The 23,901-nt window shown below is 45.7% G+C and overlaps 1 protein-coding gene across 1 annotated transcript in view; it reads left to right on the top strand.

Moving 5' to 3' along the window:
• The window catches only part of SNX22 (sorting nexin 22), a 168,964-nt gene that overhangs the window by 97,614 nt on the left and 47,449 nt on the right, over nt 1-23,901 (top strand). Inside the window, exons 2-4 of the mRNA XM_085643995.1 lie at nt 16,602-16,685; nt 17,857-17,961; nt 19,631-19,725. Of these exons, the coding sequence (XP_085500121.1) occupies nt 16,602-16,685; nt 17,857-17,961; nt 19,631-19,725 (284 nt within the window). The remainder of the gene's footprint in view (nt 1-16,601; nt 16,686-17,856; nt 17,962-19,630; nt 19,726-23,901) is intronic.

Genomic DNA, 23,901 nt, shown 5'->3' with positions numbered 1-23,901 from the left:
CAGCCTTTTGAACAGCCGCTCTCCCGGTCACATGGGGGAGTGCGGTTGCTGCGCCTTGTGGGTGATGTAGTTCCGGCGTGGAGCACCCTCGGTCTGCGTTCCGACCTGCCTGGTCCACGCGATTATGACAACACCACAGTATGGACACAGCTCTCTGCTTATCAAGGGCAATGGAGCATATGGACACCAGGGCACAGACACAGCTCTCTGCTTATCAAGGGCAATGGAGCATATGAACACCAGGGCACGGACACAACTCTCTGCTTATTAAGGGCAATGGGGCAGATGAACACCACGGTACGGACACAACTCTCTGCTTATCAAGGGCAATGGAGCAGATGAACATCACGGTACAGACAACTCTATGCTTATCAAGGGTAATGGAGCAGATGGACACCAGGGTACAGAGACAACTCTCTGCTTATCAAGGGCAATGGAGCAGATGGACACCACGGCACGCAGACAACTCTCTGCTTATCAAGGGCAATGGAGCAGATGAACACCACGGTACAGACAACTCTCTGCTTATCAAGGGCAATGGAGCAGATGGACACCACGGTACAGAGACAACTCTCTGCTTATCATGGGCAGTAGAGCAGATAAACACCACGGCACAGAGACAACTCTCTGCTTATCAAGCGCAATGGAGCAGATGAACACCACGGTACGGAGACAACTCTCTGCTTATCAAGGGCAATGGAGCAGATGAACACCACGGTACAGACAACTCTTTGATTATCAAGGGCAATGGAGCAGATGAACACTACGGTTCAGACAACTCTCTGCTTATCAAGGGCAATGGAGCAGATGGACACCACGGTAAAGAGACAACTCTCTGCTTATCAAGGGCAATTGAGCAGATGGACACCAGGGTACAGAGACAACTCTCTGCTTATCAAGGGTAATTGGGCAGATGAACACCAGGGCACGGAGACAACTCACTGCTTATCAAGGGCAATGGAGCAGATGGACACCACTGCACGGAGACAACTCTCTGCTTATCAAGGGCCATGGAGCAGATGAACACCACTGTACAGACAACTCTGCTTATCAAGGGCAATGGAGCAGATGGACACCACGGTACAGAGACAACTCTCTGCTTATCAAGGGCAATGGAGCAGATGGACACTAGGGTATGGAGACAACTCTCTGCTTATCAAGGGCAATGGAGCAGATGAACACCACGGCATGGAGACAACTCTCTGCTTATCAAGGGCAATGGAGCAGATGGACACCACTGTACAGAGACAACTCTCTGCTTATCGAGGGCAATGGAGCAGATGGACACCAGGGTACGGAGACAAATCTCTGCTTATCAATGGCAATGGAGCAGATGGACACCAGGGTACAGAGACAGCTCTCTGCTTATCAAGGGCAATGGAGCAGATGAACTCCACGGCACAGAGACAACTCTCTGCTTATCAAGGGCAATGGAGAAGATGAACACCACAGCATGGACACAGCTCTCTGCTTATCAAGGGCAATGGAGCATATGGACACCAGGGCACAGACACAGCTCTCTGCTTATCAAGGGCAATGAAGCATATGAACACCAGGGCACGGACACAACTCTCTGCTTATTAAGGGCAATGGAGCAGATGGACACCAGGGCACGGAGACAACTCTCTGCTTATCAAGGGCAATGGAGCATATGAACACCAGGGCACGGACACAACTCTCTGCTTATTAAGGGCAATGGAGCAGATGGACACCAGGGCACGGAGACAACTCTCTGCTTATCAAGGGCAATGGAGCAGATGAACACCACGGTACATTCAACTCTCTGCTGATCAAGGGCAATGGAGCAGATGGACACCACGGTACGGAGACAACTCTCTGCTTATCAAGCGCAATGGAGCAGATGAACACCACGGTACGGAGACAACTCTCTGCTTATCAAGGGCAATGGAGCAGATGAACACCACGGTACAGACAACTCTTTGATTATCAAGGGCAATGGAGCAGATGAACACTACGGTTCAGACAACTCTCTGCTTATCAAGGGCAATGGAGCAGATGGACACCACGGTACAGAGACAACTCTCTGCTTATCAAGGGCAATTGAGCAGATGGACACCAGGGTACAGAGACAACTCTCTGCTTATCAAGGGTAATTGGGCAGATGAACACCAGGGCACGGAGACAACTCACTGCTTATCAAGGGCAATGGAGCAGATGGACACCACGGCACGGAGACAACTCTCTGCTTATCAAGGGCCATGGAGCAGATGAACACCACTGTACAGACAACTCTCTGCTTATCAAGGGCAATGGAGAAGATGGACACCACGGTACAGAGACAACTCTCTGCTTATCAAGGGCAATGGAGCAGATGGACACTAGGGTATGGAGACAACTCTCTGCTTATCAAGGGCAATGGAGCAGATGGACACCACGGTACAGAGACAACTCTCTGCTTATCGAGGGCAATGGAGCAGATGGACACCAGGGTACGGAGACAAATCTCTGCTTATCAATGGCAATGGAGCAGATGGACACCAGGGTACAGAGACAGCTCTCTGCTTATCAAGGGCAATGGAGCAGATGAACTCCACGGCACAGAGACAACTCTCTGCTTATCAAGGGCAATGGAGAAGATGAACACCACAGCATGGACACAGCTCTCTGCTTATCAAGGGCAATGGAGCATATGGACACCAGGACACAGACACAGCTCTCTGCTTATCAAGGGCAATGAAGCATATGAACACCAGGGCACGAACACAACTCTCTGCTTATTAAGGGCAATGGAGCAGATGGACACCAGGGCACGGAGACAACTCTCTGCTTATCAAGGGCAATGGAGCATATGAACACCAGGGCACGGACACAACTCTCTGCTTATTAAGGGCAATGGAGCAGATGGACACCAGGGCACGGAGACAACTCTCTGCTTATCAAGGGCAATGGAGCAGATGAACACCACGGTACATTCAACTCTCTGCTGATCAAGGGCAATGGAGCAGATGGACACCACGGTACGGAGACAACTCTCTGCTTATCAAGGGCAAAAGAGCAGGTGGACATCACGGTACGGAGACGACTCTCTGCTTATCAAGACAATGGAGCAGATGGACACCACGGTACGGAGATAACTCTCTGCTTATCGAGGGCAGTGGAGCACATGGACACCAGGGTAGAGAGACGAGACTCTGCTTATCAAGGGCAATGGAGCAGATGGACACCAGAGTACGGAGACAACTCTCTTCTTATCAAGGGCAATGGAGCAGATGGACACCAGGGTAGAGAGATGACTCTCTGCTCATCGAGGGCGATGGAGCAGATAGACACCACGGTACGGAGATGACTCTCTTCTTATCAAGGGCAATGGAGCAGATGGACACCAGGGTACGGAGAGAACTCTCTGCTCATCGAGGGCAATGGAGCAGATGGACACCAGGGTATGGAGACAACTCTCTGCTCATCGAGGGCAATGGAGCAGATGGACACCAGGGTACGGAGACAACTCTCTGCTCATGGAGGGCAATGGAGCAGATGGACACAAGGACACGGAGACAACTCTCTGCTCATCGAGGGCAATGGAGCAGATGGACACCAGGGTACGGAGACAACTCTCTGCTCATGGAGGGCAATGGAGCAGATGGACACAAGGACATGGAGACAGCTCTCTGCTCATCAAGGGCAATGGAGCAGATGGACACCAGGGCACGGAGACAACTCTCTGCTCATCGAGGGCAATGGAGCAGATGGACACCAGGGCACGGAGACAACGCTATGCTGATCAAGGGCAATGGAGAAAATGAATGCAGTTATGCAGAGGCAACTCCCTGCTTACTAGGGGTAATAGTGAAGATTAATTCGCTATGGTGCAGACACAAGTTTCTGCTGATCAAGGGCAATGGGACAGAGGAACACCTTGGTGCAGAGACATCTCATTGGTTAGCAAGAGCAATACAGCAGATTAACTTCATGATGCTGAGATAACTGTCTGCTTATAAAAGGCAATTGAGAAGATGAACACCTCGGTGCAGGGACGACTCACTGCTAATCAAGGGAAATGGAGAAGATGAACATCTTAATGCAGATACAGCACGCTGCTTATCAAGAGCAATGCAGAGGATAAATTCATCATGGTGCAGAGACTGACAGATCAGGACAGATAGTTTGAGAAAAAACATTCAGTGGTAAATTTTCACCTTAATGTTGTCTTTGTGCCTCTTCAATTTATTGATAGGTTTCGAGAGTCAGGAGACCCATTACAGAACTACAATAATAAATGGTTACAATGAAAGCAGCAAGTTACTGCAGGGCGAACATAAATCATGTCCATATACGAGGAACGGCAGCTTGTTTACTCTTTATCGTCACTGGAATAAGTCATCTTATCCTATGGGAACAAAAGACAAAGATTTGGACAGAAAAGCCTCACCCACATCATCGTGGCATGCTTCATCATCAGATAGTCTGCCCTACTATGATAGTATAATACCACCATGGTGGGCCCGACCTCTAGAAGAGGGAGATTAGAATAAGTAATTCTGGTTATATCAGGGTCCAGATGAAACATTAAAACAACCTCTGTGCAGTGACGGCTACCTTGGAACGGGGAATGTGGATGGATGAAAAAATACAAAAAATAAACGTACCTTCTCTTTCGCTCCCACGCCGCCTCTCCTCCATCCTCTTAGATGAAGAGCAGCAGATGGCTGGTAGCACCGAAGCACTCAGGCTCCCGTACTCTTCCAGCCAATCACAACGCTCATTGGTCTGAGCGGCCTGTTTGGCCACTCAGGCAGTACCTGGGAGCCTGGGCATGTTCTCCATGGGGCTGTTCAACACTGCCCCGTGGAGAACATGCAAAGTGCGGATGATCATTTGGCCAGCCCAAGATGGCCGGCCAAACCATCATGTGCACTTAGAGGACTACAAACAACTCCTCACTCTGCTCTGACATCACAGAGCACAGACTCGACCCAACCTGGCTCTGAGTCCCACATAGAAAAATAAAATGATAATAAAGTCCTGTTATTATCATTTGTTTTTGGCATTGCTGAAATAGCAGTGGGGCGAGACTTCTCCCCCTTAGCAGAGAAACCGCCAATGCCTCTGTGTATACACAAGGAGGTACCCTTATTTAATTGCTACATAGGACAAGGTTAAAAACAAATTTAGGAAGAGATCATTAGCTTTTGTCTTGGTCATCCTTCATAGCTACAACCTGACAACATGTTTCGGCCTCTTTAAGAGCCCAAAATGGGCCAAGGGCCTATGTCAGGGCAAGGCAGGGGCCCTAAAGTCCATCCTATATCCCCAAGCATACATGCAGGTAAGAATAGGTTTTACTTGGAAGACAAACACTCACAGTGGAACCTTCACTTGACCAGCACCTAACCTTCTATTACTCTCCCTATCAGAACCCTATATATTAGGGAAAGACGTGTGCACACTCTGTGGCACCCACTGTAACAATGCCTATTCCCATGGGAATCAGAGTATATAACAAAGAACCAAAGGTGCACCACATAGATAATATGAGAATAAGAAAGTCCTTTGTAATTAACGGATTTCTTCAGAGGTCACTTTTTATGAACATTTTTAATTTTCATTTAAATAGAAATTCCAAAACACATAAACAATCCATTAATGTGATTTTATGAACAGTCCAGCCGACGCGTTTCGTCCTGAAACAGGACTTCTTCAGGGCATAGAGTAATGACGTAGTTCATAAATGGCAGAGTCCTTATGGGTTATTACAATCCTTGTGAAGAGTAACTAAGGAACCGGTGTATGATTCTATCAGCTATATGGGCGTCAAGAGCAAGTGATCAACTTCTCGTGGATATGTATAATTCCAAAGCCGCTTATATTGAGTGGAGATGTAGTACTCACAGAGCTTAAAATTATTGAAAAGGGCGCCACGTCAGAGTGAGCAATATAGCTGCCAAAATCTGGAGGATAATAATCCCAGGGGTTCCACAATCAAAGTGGTCTCAGACGGACGTAATGTTTATATTAAACATCATTCCAAGGTTCGTATGATAACAATTGCCGATAAGCGAAGTTCCAAGGAGTCAAACACCGGGTAGGAGCAGCGTCCAATATCAAGTTGATATTGGACGCTGCTCCTACCCGGTGTCCGTCTGAGACCACTTTGATTGTGGAACGCCTGGGATTATTATCCTCCAGATTTTGGCAGCTATATTGCTCACTCTGACGTGGCGCCCTTTTCAATAATTTTAAGCTCTGTGAGTACTACATCTCCACTCAATATAAGCGGCTTTGGAATTATACATATCCACGAGGAGTTGATCACTTGCTCTTGACGCCCATATAGCTGATAGAATCATACACCGGATCCTTAGTTACTCTTCACAAGGATTGTAATAACCCATAAGGACTCTGCCATTTATGAACTACGTCATTACTCTATGCCCTGAAGAAGTCCTGTTTCAGGACGAAACGCGTCGGCTGGACTGTTCATAAAATCACATTAATGGATTGTTTATGTGTTTTGGAATTTCTATTTAAATGAAAATTAAAAATGTTCATAAAAAGTGACCTCTGAAGAAATCCGTTAATTACAAAGGACTTTCTTATTCTCATATTATCTATGTGGTGCACCTTTGGTTCTTTGTTAAGAATAGGTTTTACCTCTAACGGTCCTGTAAGATATTTTCACCTGTTGATCGAAATATACAATAATATATGAACTTAGAATCAAGTTTCTACAGTGTATCCTCCTACTCTGTCTTTTTATCCCAAAGCTTATTTCATAAAGTAATAAAACATTTGATTTCAGTAGTGCACAACTCATGTTGCATGCTTGACAAAATATTATGCATGGAAAAAGTAGTGAGCATGCATGGATAGTGCATCTACTTACTCGATTCTGAAGGGGTTTGAGACTAGTAGTCACCCCAGAGGGGGGGCCACTCCTTTAGTCACACACTGAAGAAAAATAATTTGGTCATAATTCCCACTCTGTGACTTGCTTTAGGGGCGCGTTATTGGATTGGTTTTGGATTATAAGTCCAACACCTTCTCTACTGATACACTGGCTGGAGTTCGAATAGTAATGTATACTATTCCAAAGTCCAGCCCACTCTAAGGCAAGTTGTTGTATTGACTTGTGTGGCGAAGGAACGTGTGGTAACATAGCAGTCTGGTTAGGAGACTGTGGAGTAAAGGCATGCATGGGAAATGCATGTGGGGTTCCGTCATACATCCTCTCGAAAGGGATGTCTGCCTCCTTTGCTGACTCGCAAGTCAGGAGATACCAGCTGTATTATCCTACGGTAACATTTGTGGGGCCGATATCATTGTCCGCTCAATTCTTTGTCTACACTCTTAATCTTTACACCTTTCCATTTGGTGTTTAGGTCACTTTTTTCGTTTTTTCTTAAATGCGAGTTCACAATGCCCTTGATGGGTCCTCTGTTCAGGAGCATATTAAGGTTATGTGACCCATACTTGTGCCATTGTTTCAATTTTAGTTGAATCATATGCCTTATGCTCCTTCTCACCACCTCATTGTCCTCACTCTCTTCCTCACTCTATCTGCCTTACCCTCCTCCTTCTCCCCATAACTCTCCCACCTGTTATTCTCCCCTCTCTCAGCTTTACCATCCCCTCTCTCCACCTCACCTTCTTTCCGCAACGTTCTTGACTCTCATCACGCTCCCTCTTCTGTCAGACTCATCTTCACTGCTGCTGCATATTGAGTAAGAAGTTTGTGTATGCTGTGGATAGTGCCTGCTGCTGTACATTTGCTCCAAGAAGGAATGGAAACAGTAAAACCATTGGATGATCAAATATAGGGGCAGATTTACAATAACTGGCGCATCCCTGCATATCAGCAGGGATGCGCCAGTTATTGTACGTCACGGCTCCGCCACCATGGATGCGCCGTATTTACAATGCGGCTCACCATGGGGCAAAAACGGACAGATGCGTGACGCATCTGTGCCGTAAATGCAGGGCATTGCTGGAGTTGCGTCGCAAGCGCGACGCAGCTGATCACCTTCCTTTCTCATACTTCTCATCCATCACCAGCCTCATCATCCACATTCATCCTTTCCTACTCCTGTTGCTCTATTCACCTCTCTTTGCTGCCTCTCAGTACAAACCCACCCACCACCCTACTCCCATCGGCCACTTTGCACAACATTCTACCTGCTCTATCATCCTCCTTCCTCAGACTCTACGTTCATCGTCGTTAACCCTCCTTCGGCCACCTCTCACACCAGCTTCATTGTCTTTTGTACTTTATGATACTCATCACCCTCGTACAGGGCGGATGATACCTGTTAGCAGCAGCAGGGCGGATCGGGGGTGAGAAATAGGTTAAAAATAATCACTTACCTCCTTGCCGGCCACTCCTACATCCTCTTCCTGGCTTCTTGGTGGAGGGAGACAGGAAGCACCAGGGCTCACAGGCTCCCTGCAGCCAATCACAATGCTGCAATTCAGCTTTGTGATTGGTCTGAGCGTCATGACACGGCGCTCAGCCAGGGGCTGGAGGGGTGGGCATGTTCTCCATGCAGGCTGTAATGCAACCTATGTGGAGAACACACTATGGGGCATATTAACAAGGGCTTTTTTGGCTTTAAAAGCCGAAGAAGCGGAGATAAAAATATCGCTCTATCAACAACAGGGTGCTAACATGCAAAATCGCATGTTAGCACCCTTTTTCAGTACGCTTCCCTTTGCATCTGTAATGAGATGCAAAGTGGGCGTTCCAGAGCAAAATAATAGGAGAAATGTCGCTAAGCGACATTTCTCCTATTGTCAAGCTTCACGCTAACTCTGTTAGACAAAAAAAGCAGCGCTAACCATGGTTAACGCTGCTTTTTTACGTCTGCTAATTTTCAGATGTAGCCATGTAATCCAATGGGAGGTGGATTACATGGCTAAGTCCACCATGGGCTATCAACAAGGATATCCCTATCCTTGTAGTTTTATTGCTGCATTACCAGCGATAACCTTCCAAAATGCCGCTATTGCTGGATTTTTTATCGCCTAGGCGGTTAGCGTTGTTAATAACGCGATAACCAGGCGATATTATCCAGCACTAGCGGGCATTAAAAAAATTAACACTAAGCGCCCTTAGCGTTAATTTTCTTTGTTCCTTGTTAATATGCCCCTATGTTCGTATGACTATTTTAGATGACCTAAGAGGGCCGGCCAAGCACTCATGCTCACATAGGGAGTGCAAACCACTCCTCCCCATGCTCTGAGAGCAACCCCGTCCCACAAAGATGCTGCAAAGGGGATAACTAAAATGATAATAATCTCATATAATTATCATTTTATTTTTCCTTTTTTTTACACTGCAAAAAGAAGTGGGGTGACGCTCCTATGCCTCAACGGAGGAGCCACCACTGCCCTCCTACTCTTCTCTCATCAACCCTCTCTGTCATAGTCCTTATCTTGTCTTCAACTCACTCCTTTACTCATTCCTTATGCTTCTTTCCTTAACCTTCTTTTGTCTTATTGCTTCTTTTTTCTTCCTTACCCTCAACTTTTCTATCCGCACACTCTTCCCTAATAACCCTCTATTTCCCATCTCTACACCCCATTTCCATTTCCACTAGTCAATAATTTGTTACTGTGTTTGTGATCTTTTGGAGTCACATTTGCGAAAACTGTGGCTGTGCAGTGGTGTAGCTAGGGTGGGGCGGTGGGGGCGGTCCGCCCCAGGCGGCACTATTTTGGGGGAGGACAAAGGCATTTAGATAAGACTTGGCTTGCTTTCGTGGACGTTCGGGGACGGACAGAGAAGGAATAGGACTCGGGCAATGTCCTCTTCTTTTTTGTGCCGGCAGCTGTCCCCCCTCTTCCTATTATTCCCTCTCTTTCTGTCTTGCTCCTCACTTACTGAAAACCATGACTTGAATAAACGTTCACAACCTCTCTTTCCTTCTTTCATTTAGTTGCTTCCCTGTGAAATGGATCCAAAAAAGAAAAACCCTCTTGCGACAAAAGCTCTTTTTCTGACATTTTTGCAGCGTGATGGAGAGAAATCGAAGGTTTTAAATATGAAAAATAAATACATAACTAAATAAAGCAAGACAGAGTGGTTGCAAAGTGGCTAGATTGGTTTTATTTACATCCAAATACATCAGCATCACTTTACAGAGTTTGCCAGTGAAGTGCTACTTTTGTTTTCTCATCTTTCTTTGAACAGCATTGTTGTTCCCAGGTGGGAAAGTGTACCATTCCTGGAGGTACTGCAATACCTGGTTGATAGGTGGATTGGAAAACAAAATGTGTACCATGGCTCTGTGTTTATGGATGTGGTCTTTTTAAACCATACTGCTTACGTTTTGTAAGGATATAAGCAATGGACATTGAAACGGTTCCCTTCAGGGCCCTCTAGTCATGTCCTTAACTTTTCAGGTAAAACCACTTCCTGATTTCTGAATAGTGAGTGAGAGATCGTTAAGGTAACCATGTTGTTTCTGCTTACATTTCACATGCTTTACTCAATCTCGCATTCCCTATGAGTGGTTGCTTTTACTTTTTTTTTTAGGCCGCATATTACTCTTATCAAGTGCATAATTTGAATTGAGCCACATCCAAGTGTTTATAGAGGGCACAATTAGGTTATAGCTGAAGGCAGTGCGAGTTTCTCTCAGTGGGGAAGTATGGTGTTCAGTGGGGGAGAGGATGTGGCACTATGGCCAGAGCTGTTGAATTTGGAACTGGGTAACCAGGTTCAGCCTTCATGACCAGTCCACCAGACCACTCTACTGAGGGAGCACATTCCCATGCTAGACCTTAGAAGGCACCACTAGACCTCACAAGGCTTGATGTCTTAGAACAAGCAGGTGTACCCTAGTGGTGTCAATTGTGGGTTAACCTTGAAGGCCTGTCCACCACAATCCATACTGAAGTTCATCTCCAGTCTTGCGGGCAGGCCTACGAAGCAGCACACCCTAGAGCAACAGTTATCCAGTCTCTGTGACTCTGTCACTGAGGTCACATGAACCTTGAGCAGGTTAGGGCGATGCGAACGGTGTGACCGCCCTGGGTACCTATTTCGGGTGGGTGCGTAGTGTTTGGAAGTATATTATGGTTTAAAAATAACTTGCTGCCTCCTTCCTGGCCTCCAGCAATTTTCAGAAACAATAAAAATCTCATGATTACTTCGGTGATTAATGTTCTTCCTAGAGAGAGATCGGAGTTTTGTCTAGTGGAAGGGTTGAATCCTGGAAAGGTAGCACAGAGGGTTAATGTGCCTGCTGCAAAGAACATGTACCATGCAGATCACAAAGTGCACTGCTTTAATGGGGGGACCATGATGAATGGTCATTTAATGTCAGCTGTAGATGGTGGATCCCTAAACAGTGTCATGTATGTGCATGTTTGCATTGTGCTGAGGGGATTACCAGGTAATTATTCACACAGCTCTCTGATGGATGTCACATGCAGTTTTTCTGAGTCCCCAGATAGATCATGCAGTCTGTGTGTTCTCTTTTGTACTGCCAGTCACCGCCAGTCACCGGTGTATTCAACTGTGTAGCCTTGGACCGTGTCATGTATGTCCATGTAACTTGCATGATCGAGGTAACTATTAGCGGCGATACTACGTGTCTCTCGGACCTCTTTCATGTGCTTGCCGTCCTTTTTCCCCAGCAACCCCCCCTCCCCAGGGGCAGCAATCTGAGGGATAGCCCCGGGCACCACAAGCTCTAGCTACGCCTCTGTGGCTGTGGCTTTTTCAGTACTTCTGATGAAAGGACACCACCACATTCACATCTGTGAGTAGATCAACAGCTAATAACATTTGTTGTTTTTTTAAAAAGCAATTCATTCTACCTTGCAAAATGCCCCAAAACAGCACATTTGTTTGAAGTTCAAATAATTGTGCTGTTTATCAGGATCAATTATGAAAAATAATGGGGTGACCCTGTGTCCCTCAGAACCTGGGTATTTGTATTATATGGCTACAATGGTTCTGTTGGGGAAATACAATTGCTTTGGTATGTTCACAATATAAATACATTACATGTAACATGTATCCATGATTTAGGAAGAGAAAAGAACAACACCCAAGCGAAAGTTTCACTCAATATTTTAAGAAGTAACAAATAAATTGGGCTACAATGGTACAATTGAAAGAATTGTGAAAGAGGGGTGACATGTAGAAGTAAATACAGACAATACACTTAGTATAACAAATAAAGGAATAGTTGGGAAAGTGCGATTTTTGGTAAAGTCCATAGACTCTTAGTATGCGTCGACGTTTCGACCCTATGTAAGGCGCAAAAAATTTTATGCGTCACGGCGCTTCGCACTGAGAGCTGGAGAGATGTCATTTTCAGCAGATTGTGTAAATCACCCGACTGACTGAAAGAATTAACTACTTGGACTCGTGTCTCTTGTGAGGTCAAACATAAATCGATGCCATTTTTTGGAAAAAGAAGCATAATACACGCGCAGTGATTAATGACTCTTGCGCAGGGCTACATACACTCCTTCGTCCCGAAGAAGACCCGCCGTGACGCTTAAAAATGTTTGCGCCTTACATAGGGTCGAAACGTCGACGCATACTAAGAGTCTACGCAACGACTCAGTTCAAAAGCCTATTCACATATGAACAGGAGGCGTATGCGATCAATCATATGGACTTTACCAAAAATCGCACTTTCCCAACTATTACTTTATTTGTTATACTAAGTGTATTGTCTGTATTTACTTCTACATGTCACCCCTCTTTCACAATTCTTTCAATTGTACCATTGTAGCCCAATTTATTTGTTACTTCTTAAAATATTGATTGAAACTTTCGCTTGGGTGTTGTTCTTTTCTCTTCCTAAATCATGGATACATGTTACATGTAATGTAGTTATATCAGGATCAGGGACATCCAGCAGCTCAGAACTGTTATATCACTGGCAAGATCTAGAAGGCTTTTACAGGGCTTGTTGTCCCACATTTGTGTCGGAAATGAAAGGCTGTGTGGCAAGAGGGGAACTTGTAAATGGCACATGTTGTATGAATATCTCAGCAGCCAAAGTGTGGCGTCTATTCCTTGAGTTCCTTCTAATTATATTAGCAGGCTCAACCTTGCGCAGGCGCCTCAGGAGTTTGAGAATAGCAGGGCAGCGGTCCCACATGTTGTGTAGTGGTGGCATGTATTACCAGTACTGCCACAAGAGGGCAGCTCTGGTGTTTGCATAAAGGGACATTGCGCTGCTCCTGCCTATGCTGCATTCGTGTGCTGTTTCGGTGAAACTTGGCCAAAATCTTCTCACTTCAGAAAAGCCAAAACTATGGCATGGGAGTGTGTTTTTATATAGTGCCACAGGTTAAGAATAGCATCACAGAACAGGTACCCCTGCTGTGCACATGTGTATAATAACGGCTACCAACACTGCTGGCCCAAGCGCTTCAAATAGGCTAAAGCATCAAGGTTTACAAGTAAGATGTGAAAGCGAGGCTGCAGGGCCACGTGAAGAAATACAAAAAATAACAAAATATGTTTTTATCTTTGCAACTATAAATGCACTTGGGAGGGCAATGGGGCTAACGTGGGAAGGGCCTGACCCACCCTTTAGAACCGGGCCGGACCTCCACAGGAAGACGTGCGGGGTGACCTCACATCCACAAGGCTCATGGGAAATGGAGTCCATCGTTCGGACATAGATCAGGAATGTTTGCATCAAGATGCACAGAGCACTGTCGGCATGAGCACAGAGGAGAATAATAGTGCAAGCTTATGCGGGAAGAAAGACCACTCGAGCACACGAGAGGTGGGGTAATGATCTTTTCGGAGAAATTAGAGTAGTCCATGCAACATGAATAGATATCAGGACACGAGATAGTTTACAAAGACAAAAACCCATGGAAGATTGAATGGATTGAACAGTGGGATGTCATACTGAAATAGACGAAATGAAGAAAAGGGGCTAGATATGATGATGGGTGGCTCGACGGAGCATAGCGCACTTCTCTTTTCTATTTATTAATTTTACTCATCTCTCTAGCTTCATCAATTGCATGCTCCTGACATTAACTCGGCAGTACTCCTTTCTTGCCAGTTTTCTTTTCTTTTGCCTGGATCTTTGAGCCGAGGAGTAGGCTTCTGGGCACCTTATGTTCCTAGCACTTGGTCAATAGACTACCCTGGTCCTTTCTTCCCGAAAGGCAGATCAATACTAGTTATGGGTACTTTTCTTTGGCTCAGACCCCCCATCCTCCGCCACCTCCAGAATGTTTTAGCTTCACTGTTGATTGTTAGGCACAAAGAGCATCTTTGTCATTTGGGGACTCAACCAATTGTGGGCTCCACAAATAAAGTTTGGAGACCACAGGTAGAGTCGGCCATAGATGTGCAACCTCGGGTACATTACAGTACGGGCAGACGCAATGAACGCAAACTACTATACCATTGAAGAAGACTTTGGCCAGTGATGCGCAACCTCAGGTCATTACAGTACGGGCAGACGAAATGAGCGCAAACTACTATACCATTGAAGAAGACTTCGGCCAGGGATGCGCAACCTCAGGTCATTACAGTTCGGGCAGACGCAATGAGCGCAAACTACTATACCATTGAAGAAGACTTCGGCCAGTGATGCGCAACCTCAGGTCATTACAGTTCGGGCAGACGCAATGAGTGCAAACTACTATACCATTGAAGAAGACTTCGGCCAGTGATGCGCAACCTCAGGTCATTACAGTACGGGCAGACGCAATGAGCGCAAACTACTATACCATTGAAGAAGACTTCGGCCAGTGATGCGCAACCTCAGGTCATTACAGTTCGGGCAGACGCAATGAGCGCAAACTACTATACCATTGAAGAAGACTTCGGCCAGTGATGCGCAACCTCAGGTCATTACAGTTCGGGCAGACGCAATGAGTGCAAACTACTATACCATTGAAGAAGACTTCGACCAGTGATGCGCAACCTCAGGTCATTACAGTACGGGCAGACGCAATGAGCGCAAACTACTACACCATTGAAGAAGACTTCGGCCAGTGATGCGCAACCTCAGGTAATTACAGTACGGGCAGACGCAATGAGCGCAAACTACTATACCATTGAAGAAGACTTCGGCCAGTGATGCGCAACCTCAGGTCATTACAGTACGGGCAGACGCAATGAGCGCAAAATACTTAATCATTGGAGAAGACTGAGGGCCTGATGTAGATCTTGGCCGATGGGTTACTCCGTCACAATGTTGACGGATGTCCTGTCTGCCAAAATATAAATCCCAATATATCCTATGGGATTTATATTTCGGCGGACGGGATACCCGTCACTGTCGTCCACCAAGCTCTAAATCAGGCCCTGAGTAAAACACTATCAAATAGTAGGCTAGCAATGGATACACAATCACAAATGATACTCGCCCGCAACGAAGCTCGGTAGCCCCTTGTTTCAATATCACTCCAAGCGATTCACTGGGAATAGAAATGTCTACATGCCACTCACCAGTTTTGCTCAAGAATTACTGATTAGTGACACTGGGAAATCTCACAAAAAAGGGAGCAAGCGCGCATTCAGAAAGACCGCTAAGTATCATAATTCGAGAGGTTTTACATTTCTGTACTCTGCACTTATGAAAGAAGAAGCCAACATATTACTTTTTTCACCAAACAATAATAAATCCCAATAAACGTTACTAATGCAAACACAGTCATTAACCTGTAGCTCAGAGACTCCTCGCACATGGGGTTATCAAAGGGAGCATGGGGCCCAGCATACTTTCACCCCCTCCCAGGTTCTACAAAATGAAAAAAGCAGACATGGTGGCATTGTCAGAACATCTCATTCCTTATTTTATTTTGAGTTATTCCAAACATTGTAGATTTCTCTTCCGTGGTTGGAGGGGGACTTTCTCCCTTCCAAAGAAGCGTGTTCCTACAGTGACTCCTTAAATATAAATGTAAGAGGGAAACATTTTTCATCAGGAAGAGGTGTGGCATTGCGGCCAGGGCGACTGACTCCGGAATCTGGGGATCACGGTTCGATCGACGGCGGCAGATTAGCCCAGCACCATGTGACTCTGGGCAATAGCTTGCTTAATCTTCCCGACGGCCCCCAGCGCCTAGAGACCCTTGCGGGTGATTGTTCGCGCTTTACAAATGTGGATTATTATTATTGAAATTATCTGCATTTGATTAACTATTAAAAAGCGGTTGACAGACCTTTGATTAACCAACCCTCTTCCTACATTCACCAAAACCCTGAAGGCATATGTGTTCAGCCAGGTTGCATAATTAGTATGTTAAAGGACTAGCATGTTTCAAGGATCTCAGAGTCACGAAAACAAAGGCCTATTGGCTTTGCCAATGCTTGTTATTAGATTCAAGTGAGTATCTCCCGTAACTGGAGGAGGAACTTGAAGCACCCTGAGCCCTGCTCCGTAGAAGTAGATTTGCCCTTCGGACACACTGCAGTCTTCAGTCAATGAAATAGACGACAGACTCACCTTTCACATGATCCTTTGACCATTCAGGGTTGGGAGTCCTTGCACAGTAATGCCCCATTCTCCAATAGTTGGAATATTCTATCCCAAAGAGAGAAAAAACATGTTTAGTATGGTGCAGTTCTTACTGGCTTTTTCCTTCATTGCGTTGTTTTTAACTCGCTTGCTGAAAGACCTTTCTTGTCTCTGCTCCCCCAGGTGTTCAAGGTAGATGTTCTCTTCAATGGACGGAAGCACTCCCTGGAGAGGCGATACAGTGAGTTCCACGCGCTCCACAAAAGGGTAAGGAATGCCCTTCTTTTTCCATGGTCTGTCTCTCTTCCTTTTTTCAGCCCACTGACTGACTCTCTTTATTATGCTTCTTTCTCTCTTTAACGTAGATCTCTACCTTTCCTCTTCTCCCTTACGCTCCTTTATCCCCCATTACGTCATCGCTTCTCTCACCATTTCTCTTCTTCGTCCTCTGTCTCTCTATTATTTCTCTCCTATTGTTACCTCCTATTTCTGTCTCCTCCCTTCGCCTGGGCCATCGTTGCAGGAGGCAGGTACATAAGCAAAACTGATATTAAACTGACGTGGGCAGCTACATTGCATCCTGCACTACTTCATTGTCAATATCTGCTTGATTCCTTCTCATTCTGGCTGCTTTGTTGAAATTGAAATGATAGAACAATAAAGGTGTCCCAGGCCACACTCCTGAATCCTGCTTTCTAAGTTGCTGTTCTTTGTCCCATAGTCCCAGGGGCTGCATGCAGCCCAGAGCTGCCACAGAGCCACTGTCAAAGAGCGCGGCTTTCATGAGACATAATAAAAGGCCGTAATAGGAGAGGCTGGCTGATGTACATTACAAAGCACTACTTGTGGCACCTACTGAAGGAGAACTACCAATTCTTCCTCTCTATCACGTCTACCTGCAAGCAGTGCTTTATTGTTTGAGGTCCCAGAAAGAAGAAACATGCTTTTAAAGTTTCCAACAAACGCCATTATTGGATGCCATCTTTTGCAGCTCTCTCTGGTGACATGCTGGCAGTTCGAGGTCGGCTGCATAAGAAGATGCAGGGATCTGTTGCTGAGGATAGCACCATCTTTCTCGCCCCTAGGGCTATAAGAAAGCAAAGATTGCTCAGTGTAGGATGCTTGGGAGCCGTGGAAGACAATAGGACATTATGGAGAGGAGACAGTGGCCTAAATAAATACCATGGTAGTCCTATCTCAGTTAACATCAAGTGCATCCCTATTAAGCCAGACTCAAAGAAGTAACAGATGCTGATCCACCTTTCTAAACATCAGCAGCATCCCCCATAGTATTTCCATTCATTTAGTTAACATAGTAACTTCACAGTACTGATGACATCAGCTTTGCATGGTGTTGTCACTTTGCTTGAAGACCTCAGGATGAGTCGTCATGTTTAGAGCTGCTAACAAAATGTCTTCCTGAACGTTTGTCTTCCAGATAAAAAAGGCCTGCAAGGTGCCAGACTTCCCACCAAAGCGGGTCCCAAACTGGCTGCCGAAGATGATGGAGCAAAGGCGGCAGGCCTTGGAAGCCTACATTCAGGTAGGTGGCAGGAGGAAGTTCCATGCATGCAGCTGGGAATGTCAAGCATCCCACGGGCTCTGGCTCCAGCTGTGGAGACATCTACAAAACGTAGAGTTCCTCAGAGGGGAAATAGAGCCTTCTGTGCAAGTACACATGTTTCTTCTCCCTATGCGGAAAATTGTAATGAGAAAGTCCTTCCTTTACAACCCCACCATATCTGGAGATGATCTGCTCCCATTCCCATTCTGGAATGAGAGTTACGCTAGCCCTTAGCTTTAGTACACTTATGACCAGTTCTAGGTTGGGAAGTGGTCACATCGAAGTTTGTGAATGTCCACTAGTGACCATGTTTGTGGCCATTCACAAACGTCCAAGGCTATCTTAACCTTCTAATGGCCACTTATCCCATCCTCGTCACCAGTGAAAGGAAGTGCAATTCCAGCCAATGTAAGTACTCCATTCATGATGCCCCGTCAAGGCGGCTCCCAGGCAGCAACTGCCGAGGGCAGAACATTCCATGTTCCACGCAGGGAACTGCGCGTCGAGAGCATTCTGTGAGGTGAGGACATGCACATACAATACAGATCCCAACACACTCCCATACCCTTGCGTGGGATTTACTACTGCACTTTTCTCTCTACGTGTTGTGGAGAAATCCATAGAAGTAAATCCTTTTACATCTGCCATCCATCCTGTTGTGAATTGCTGGCTGGCACACGTGGAGGTATTCTCGGCCATAAATGTCAGTTGATGGACAGCAATACCTTTGTCAGGTTAATTTAGACGGGCTGGAAAGGTAAACCCGTTTTGTAAACGTTCTTTAAAGGGTCCACCCACTCCCAACCTTTCCTTCCATTCTGTGCATTGCCTTTGCCTGTGGCAGAGATTGACGTGAAGGGATTGAGTGGCGCAATAAAAAAGGACACAGCCTGGCAGAAATCCATACACCTGCTGTCACATTGTCCATGCTGTGGTTAATTTCTGTTTGGTGGTGCAGAGATAAGTACATATCCATAGGCACCTGTAATTATTTATTTTACTTGGACACATAGGATGCACTTCGGTCTATATTATACTAGTCGACCATTATGAGAGGAGAAAGTGGATCAATAAAAAGGGTTAGATTTTTCCTAATTACAGATACTTATATATTTGCACTTTATTTTTTGTGACTGAATAATTGCCTTCCTTGAGATAAGACTATCATACTGTTGAAAAATGGGATTTGGTGATTCTGAATAAAGAAAATAAGTGTTTTATTACATTGTAGGATGCTACCATTTTGTTGTCCTAATGAAGACCCTGCCTTTAAATACCTGAATTCGGGTAGAAACGCTGCGAAACTAATTTAATGGCTGCACATTTAATGTACAATCTATGAAAACCGAACTTGGCATTGTAGCGGGTGAATTACAATGAACTGTATGAAGAGCCAGCATTGAGCCTGTTTTGTGCTGCTCAGCTGTGCATCTTTACCCTATGTCACTGATCGCTAGACCTGCTCCGACACATGGAGCACCGAGATGTTCTTCTAATGCTTGTTGAAGAAAATAACATATGATAAACTTTATTCGAATCGAATTATATTGCCAATTTTATTTTATTCTGGGGTGTATTGAACAAATCATGACTATCCCAACTTTGCCCTACAATGGGTTATTAATAAACTGTTTTTTTTGTTGCACAGGGTGTGTTGTGGGAGAATCAGGATGTTCCCAAAGAGGTCCTCGAATTCCTGAAGCTGCGGCACTTCCCTCACAGCCACAGGAACAGCAGCATAGAGTGAGTATCTTACAAAGCCCCACTATGATGTTGTAACCTATAGATATATCTTCCCAGGATCAGATTTAAAAGGATAGGGCCATGCTCCAATAGGATTGCTGACATTACACTGAGAATCAGCAATTCAACCCTGGTGGACCCGTGCCGCACGGTAAAGAGCTCAGGCTGGACGACTAAGGGTCCATTAGACTGAGTGATGCGGCTTCCAGGCAGCTCATCCGTAATGCCATGTGAGCGGTGAGAGCATGTGTAATGCGAACACGGAAATCACAAACAGTGACGTAAGAGCGCTTTTCACTGGTCACTATAGTGTTCCTGACTGGCTGCCTAAAGGCAAGTAATGTGAATGTTGTGTCTGTGATAGAATATATGCCCTGAGGAAGAAACAAGGGGGCATATCAACAAGGGCGTTATCTCTGCTTTTTTGGCTTTAAAAGCTTTAAAAAGGAGAGATAAAACTAGCGCCCTATCAACAACAGGGTGCTAACATGCAAATTTGCATGTTAGCACCCTTTTACTCTACGCTTCCCCTTGCATCTCTAATGAGATGCAAAGGGGGCGTTCCAGAGTAAAATAATAGGAGAAATGTCGCTAAGCGACATTTCTCCTATTATCAAGAATGTCGCTAACCCTGTTAGAGACAAAAAAAGCAGCGCTAACCGCGGTTAACGCTGCTTTTTTACATCTGGTATTTTTCTGACTTAGCCATGATATCCTATGGAAGGAGGATATCATGGCTAAGTTTGCCTGTCCCTATCAACAAGGTAACGTGAGATTATCGCTGGGTTTCCAGCAATAATCTCATGTTAGCCTGTTAGCGTGAGGATTTTTATCGCTATTGAGATAAGCGTTGCTAATAGCACGCTATCTCAGCGATAAAAATTCACGCTAGCCGGCGATAATTATCCTAGCGCTAAGTGCGCTTAGAGATAATTATCGCCGGTTGTTGTTGATATGCCCCGATGCCTTGTAGCACAGTAGGCTGTATGTTTAAACTTTATAATCACAAATTTATACAATCTGAATCTCAAAGTTCAAATATATATTTTTGGGTTTTGCCTGAACAGCACACATGTGCTGTCAGCGAAATCTATTGTGAAAAAAAGCTTAAAAACAGGCTTAGAGCCCGCCCATTACTTACCAATACTTACCATTGGTGGGCTTCAACATCATTCTCGTTTCCTTGCTCCTAACTGGTCATGCCTCCTGCTGCCTCCCGGTTGCTCAGCTCCTCCTGCTTTCTTCCCGGGGCTTATGTCTCTGCCATTGAACATCGACCTATCACCGCCTTCTGTTTGTGTCCAGTGCCCTTCTACTGGCCACGTGCTGCTCCAGGTACTTTTTTTCTACCTTTTGCCAAGCACTCTAGAAGAGTGCATGAAACTGTAAGGTCTCCCTCCAACTCCCCTGGCCTCCTCCCCTCTGTCTGTTATTGCTCATCCCTCATCCGCCCCCACAGCTCCCTTGTGTTGTGTCCCCCAAGGCCCTCCTCTTGCTGTGCGTTGCTGCTCTCTCCCTCGTCCCATGCACCTTCCCGGAGTTGCTTTCCTTTTGTATGCTCTCCATTGTGTCTGTTACCTCCCACCCCTCCAGTGCATTTTTAGCAGGGCCGGCTTTAGGGCCATGCGACCGGTGCCATCGCACCGGGTGCTGGCTTCCTGGGGGCGCCGAGTTTGCAACTTTATTATGCTTTTAAAGCACCTGCTACCACGTTCATTTCCTCCGGCAATTACCAGGCCTCACAAAAATGTCAAGATATCTCCTGTGAATAATGTACTTCCTAGCGAGAGATCAGAGTTTTGTGTACTTGAGGTTTTTGACTTATGTGATGGTAGCACAGAGGGTTAATATGCCTACTGCAAAGAACGTGTACCAAGTAGATTACAGAGTGCATTTAATGTATAGATCAGCAGGTTACTGTTTATAAAAGAGCCATCCGTTTGTTACTTGCAATTTGTAACGTAAAGTCCTAATATAGAATAGTGGGGTGTTAACTTTCATCATAGAACTGCATACACACTGCAAAGTATAGAACATTGATTAATGTTGCAAAAAGGGTTAATTTGGTAGAAATTGATTCTCATTATTAAAGAAAACTCCCAGCTATGCTGGGTTTTTTTCGACTCTGCGGTTTGTGCTTCTCCACACCAAGCACTCTTAAACTATACTGCCTACCAGTATGGATGACATGTGACTCGTACACTTTTAGTCCTTTGGCTTATGTAACAGTTCCTATACACTGATTTGCACAAGTATGATTGATTGTCTGCGTAATGTGTGTGTGATGCAAAGTGCTATGACATACTTAACTGGTATGAGTAGCACTATGAAGCAAATTCAATGCATCAGAGAGAGAGTGCTTAAAGAGACTTGGTCACTGTTAAAGAGTGCTAGTGAGAGAATCCGTGGTGGAGGCGGTCATTGGGGGCGCCAACTAACATTTTTGCACCAGCGCTAAAGCCGGCCCTGATTTTTAGACATATCGGGCCTATAGAAAAAAGCACGCTATAAGGCGATCAAAGCTGGCCACATCATAGCACTTTTTGCATGTTGCACAGCAGCCGGCGCTGTTGTGCAACGTAGATAAAGTCATTGACAAAGATGGGTCTCGCACAGGCAAAATCTGTTGGCTTAACCAATGCTTGTTAGTTGAGAAAACAAGGTGGAACCAACGCTCTACAGCTGCATCCTCAGAGGATTTCAGACAATACACAAACAAGAGGTATTCTAAGTAGAGTTCCCATTTTTGGTGCCTCCTAGGAGGAGGAGGGAGGAGTTTAAAAACAGGTGGGCATTCCTTTCTTGGAAGCTGAGGAACCCTAAGTTACATACTTTGATGAGGGAGAAGAGATGAAGGGTAACTTTGGCTACATCGATGCATGGTCTGTACCTCTGTACATGCCCCAGACCTGTCATACCCAGAATAATATGCACTGTATGATTGCACAGAGAGGAGGCAAAGTGGGGCTTTGGACCCCCCTCCTACCACCACTCGCCAACTGCTGCCTAAATAGCTACATCCTCCTCCCTCTCCCACAGGAACAAAAAGTTATCTGGAACAATCTCCCATATCCTGGGGAGTTTTACATTGACGCCAAGTTGTACAGAGTATTTATGCCTGAGCTAGTGCTGCGGCAAGAGTGGCTGACTCCAGAACGCAGGGCTCACGGTTCGATCTCCGGCGACAGCTCAGCTCAGCACCATGTGACTCTGGGCAATAGCTGATTTAATCTCCCTGACGGCCTCCAGCACCTTGAAACCTTAAGGGGTTATATATTTGCGCTTTTCGAATATGGATTACTCTGAGCAAGGGTTTCCAGCTCACTGTATAATCAAGGCTCTTCACCGGATGCCATGTGATGAGCCCACATGTCACAAGGCAGCTCTGTGTGAACTAGTAGACCTGCACGACCACTATAGTAGAGTCTAGTTTGTGTTAGAAAACTCATCTCTTTGCCAGCAGAATGGCTGGCCGCATACCTTTGTGAGTGTAGAATCTGCCTCTTTGTCACTAAAATTACCTCCAGTAGTCTCGCGTTTCCCACAGCTGAATGTCTCCCCGCTTGTGTGTTGAGTTTCCCTCTGGCTAGATCTGGATTTTCTCTTTTTAGGTCGAGCCTGGGCAGCGCATGAGCTGCTCTGTGAGGTGTGTTGAATTCAGTCTATGGGCTTCTCAACACGCCCAGCGCTTCTGGTTGGTTGGTTGGACTGCCTTTCGAAATTTCTTCACTATGTTGGTTAATGGTGTCCATCGGGTCCGGCCTGTGGGTGCTTGATTCCCACCCAGGAGACATAACAAATTGATCCTTTGGTTGGCCATCTCTGGCCATCTGTTGGCTCCTCGTTTGCTTTCCCATTCGGTTTGTGTTTCAACGAAAGCTCCCCTTGAGTGTACAACTTCATTTTACAGAACATTACAGCTCGTTCTTGCCAGAAGGTTTTCAAGCTCTTAATGTTTATTTTGGATCGTTGTGCAGGCTCCCTTCCGTCGCTACTTGTATTAGTTCCTCCTCGGAATGTGCGTTTTGAGGAGACCACCCTGCTCTGGGGCAAGCACAGCCTCTTTATTCGCTTCCCAGACATTTCCCCCCCTCACCCCACATAAGAATCACATGCACGGCTGCCCCAGTTACAGCCTGTGCACCAACAGATGACCACTCCCAGGGGAGATGTGCA

This window comes from Triturus cristatus, chromosome 3_1 (assembly GCF_964204655.1).
Source record: "Triturus cristatus chromosome 3_1, aTriCri1.1, whole genome shotgun sequence".
Taxonomy (NCBI): Eukaryota; Metazoa; Chordata; class Amphibia; order Caudata; family Salamandridae; genus Triturus; species Triturus cristatus.
This window is presented reverse-complemented; position numbering and strand designations above follow the sequence as displayed.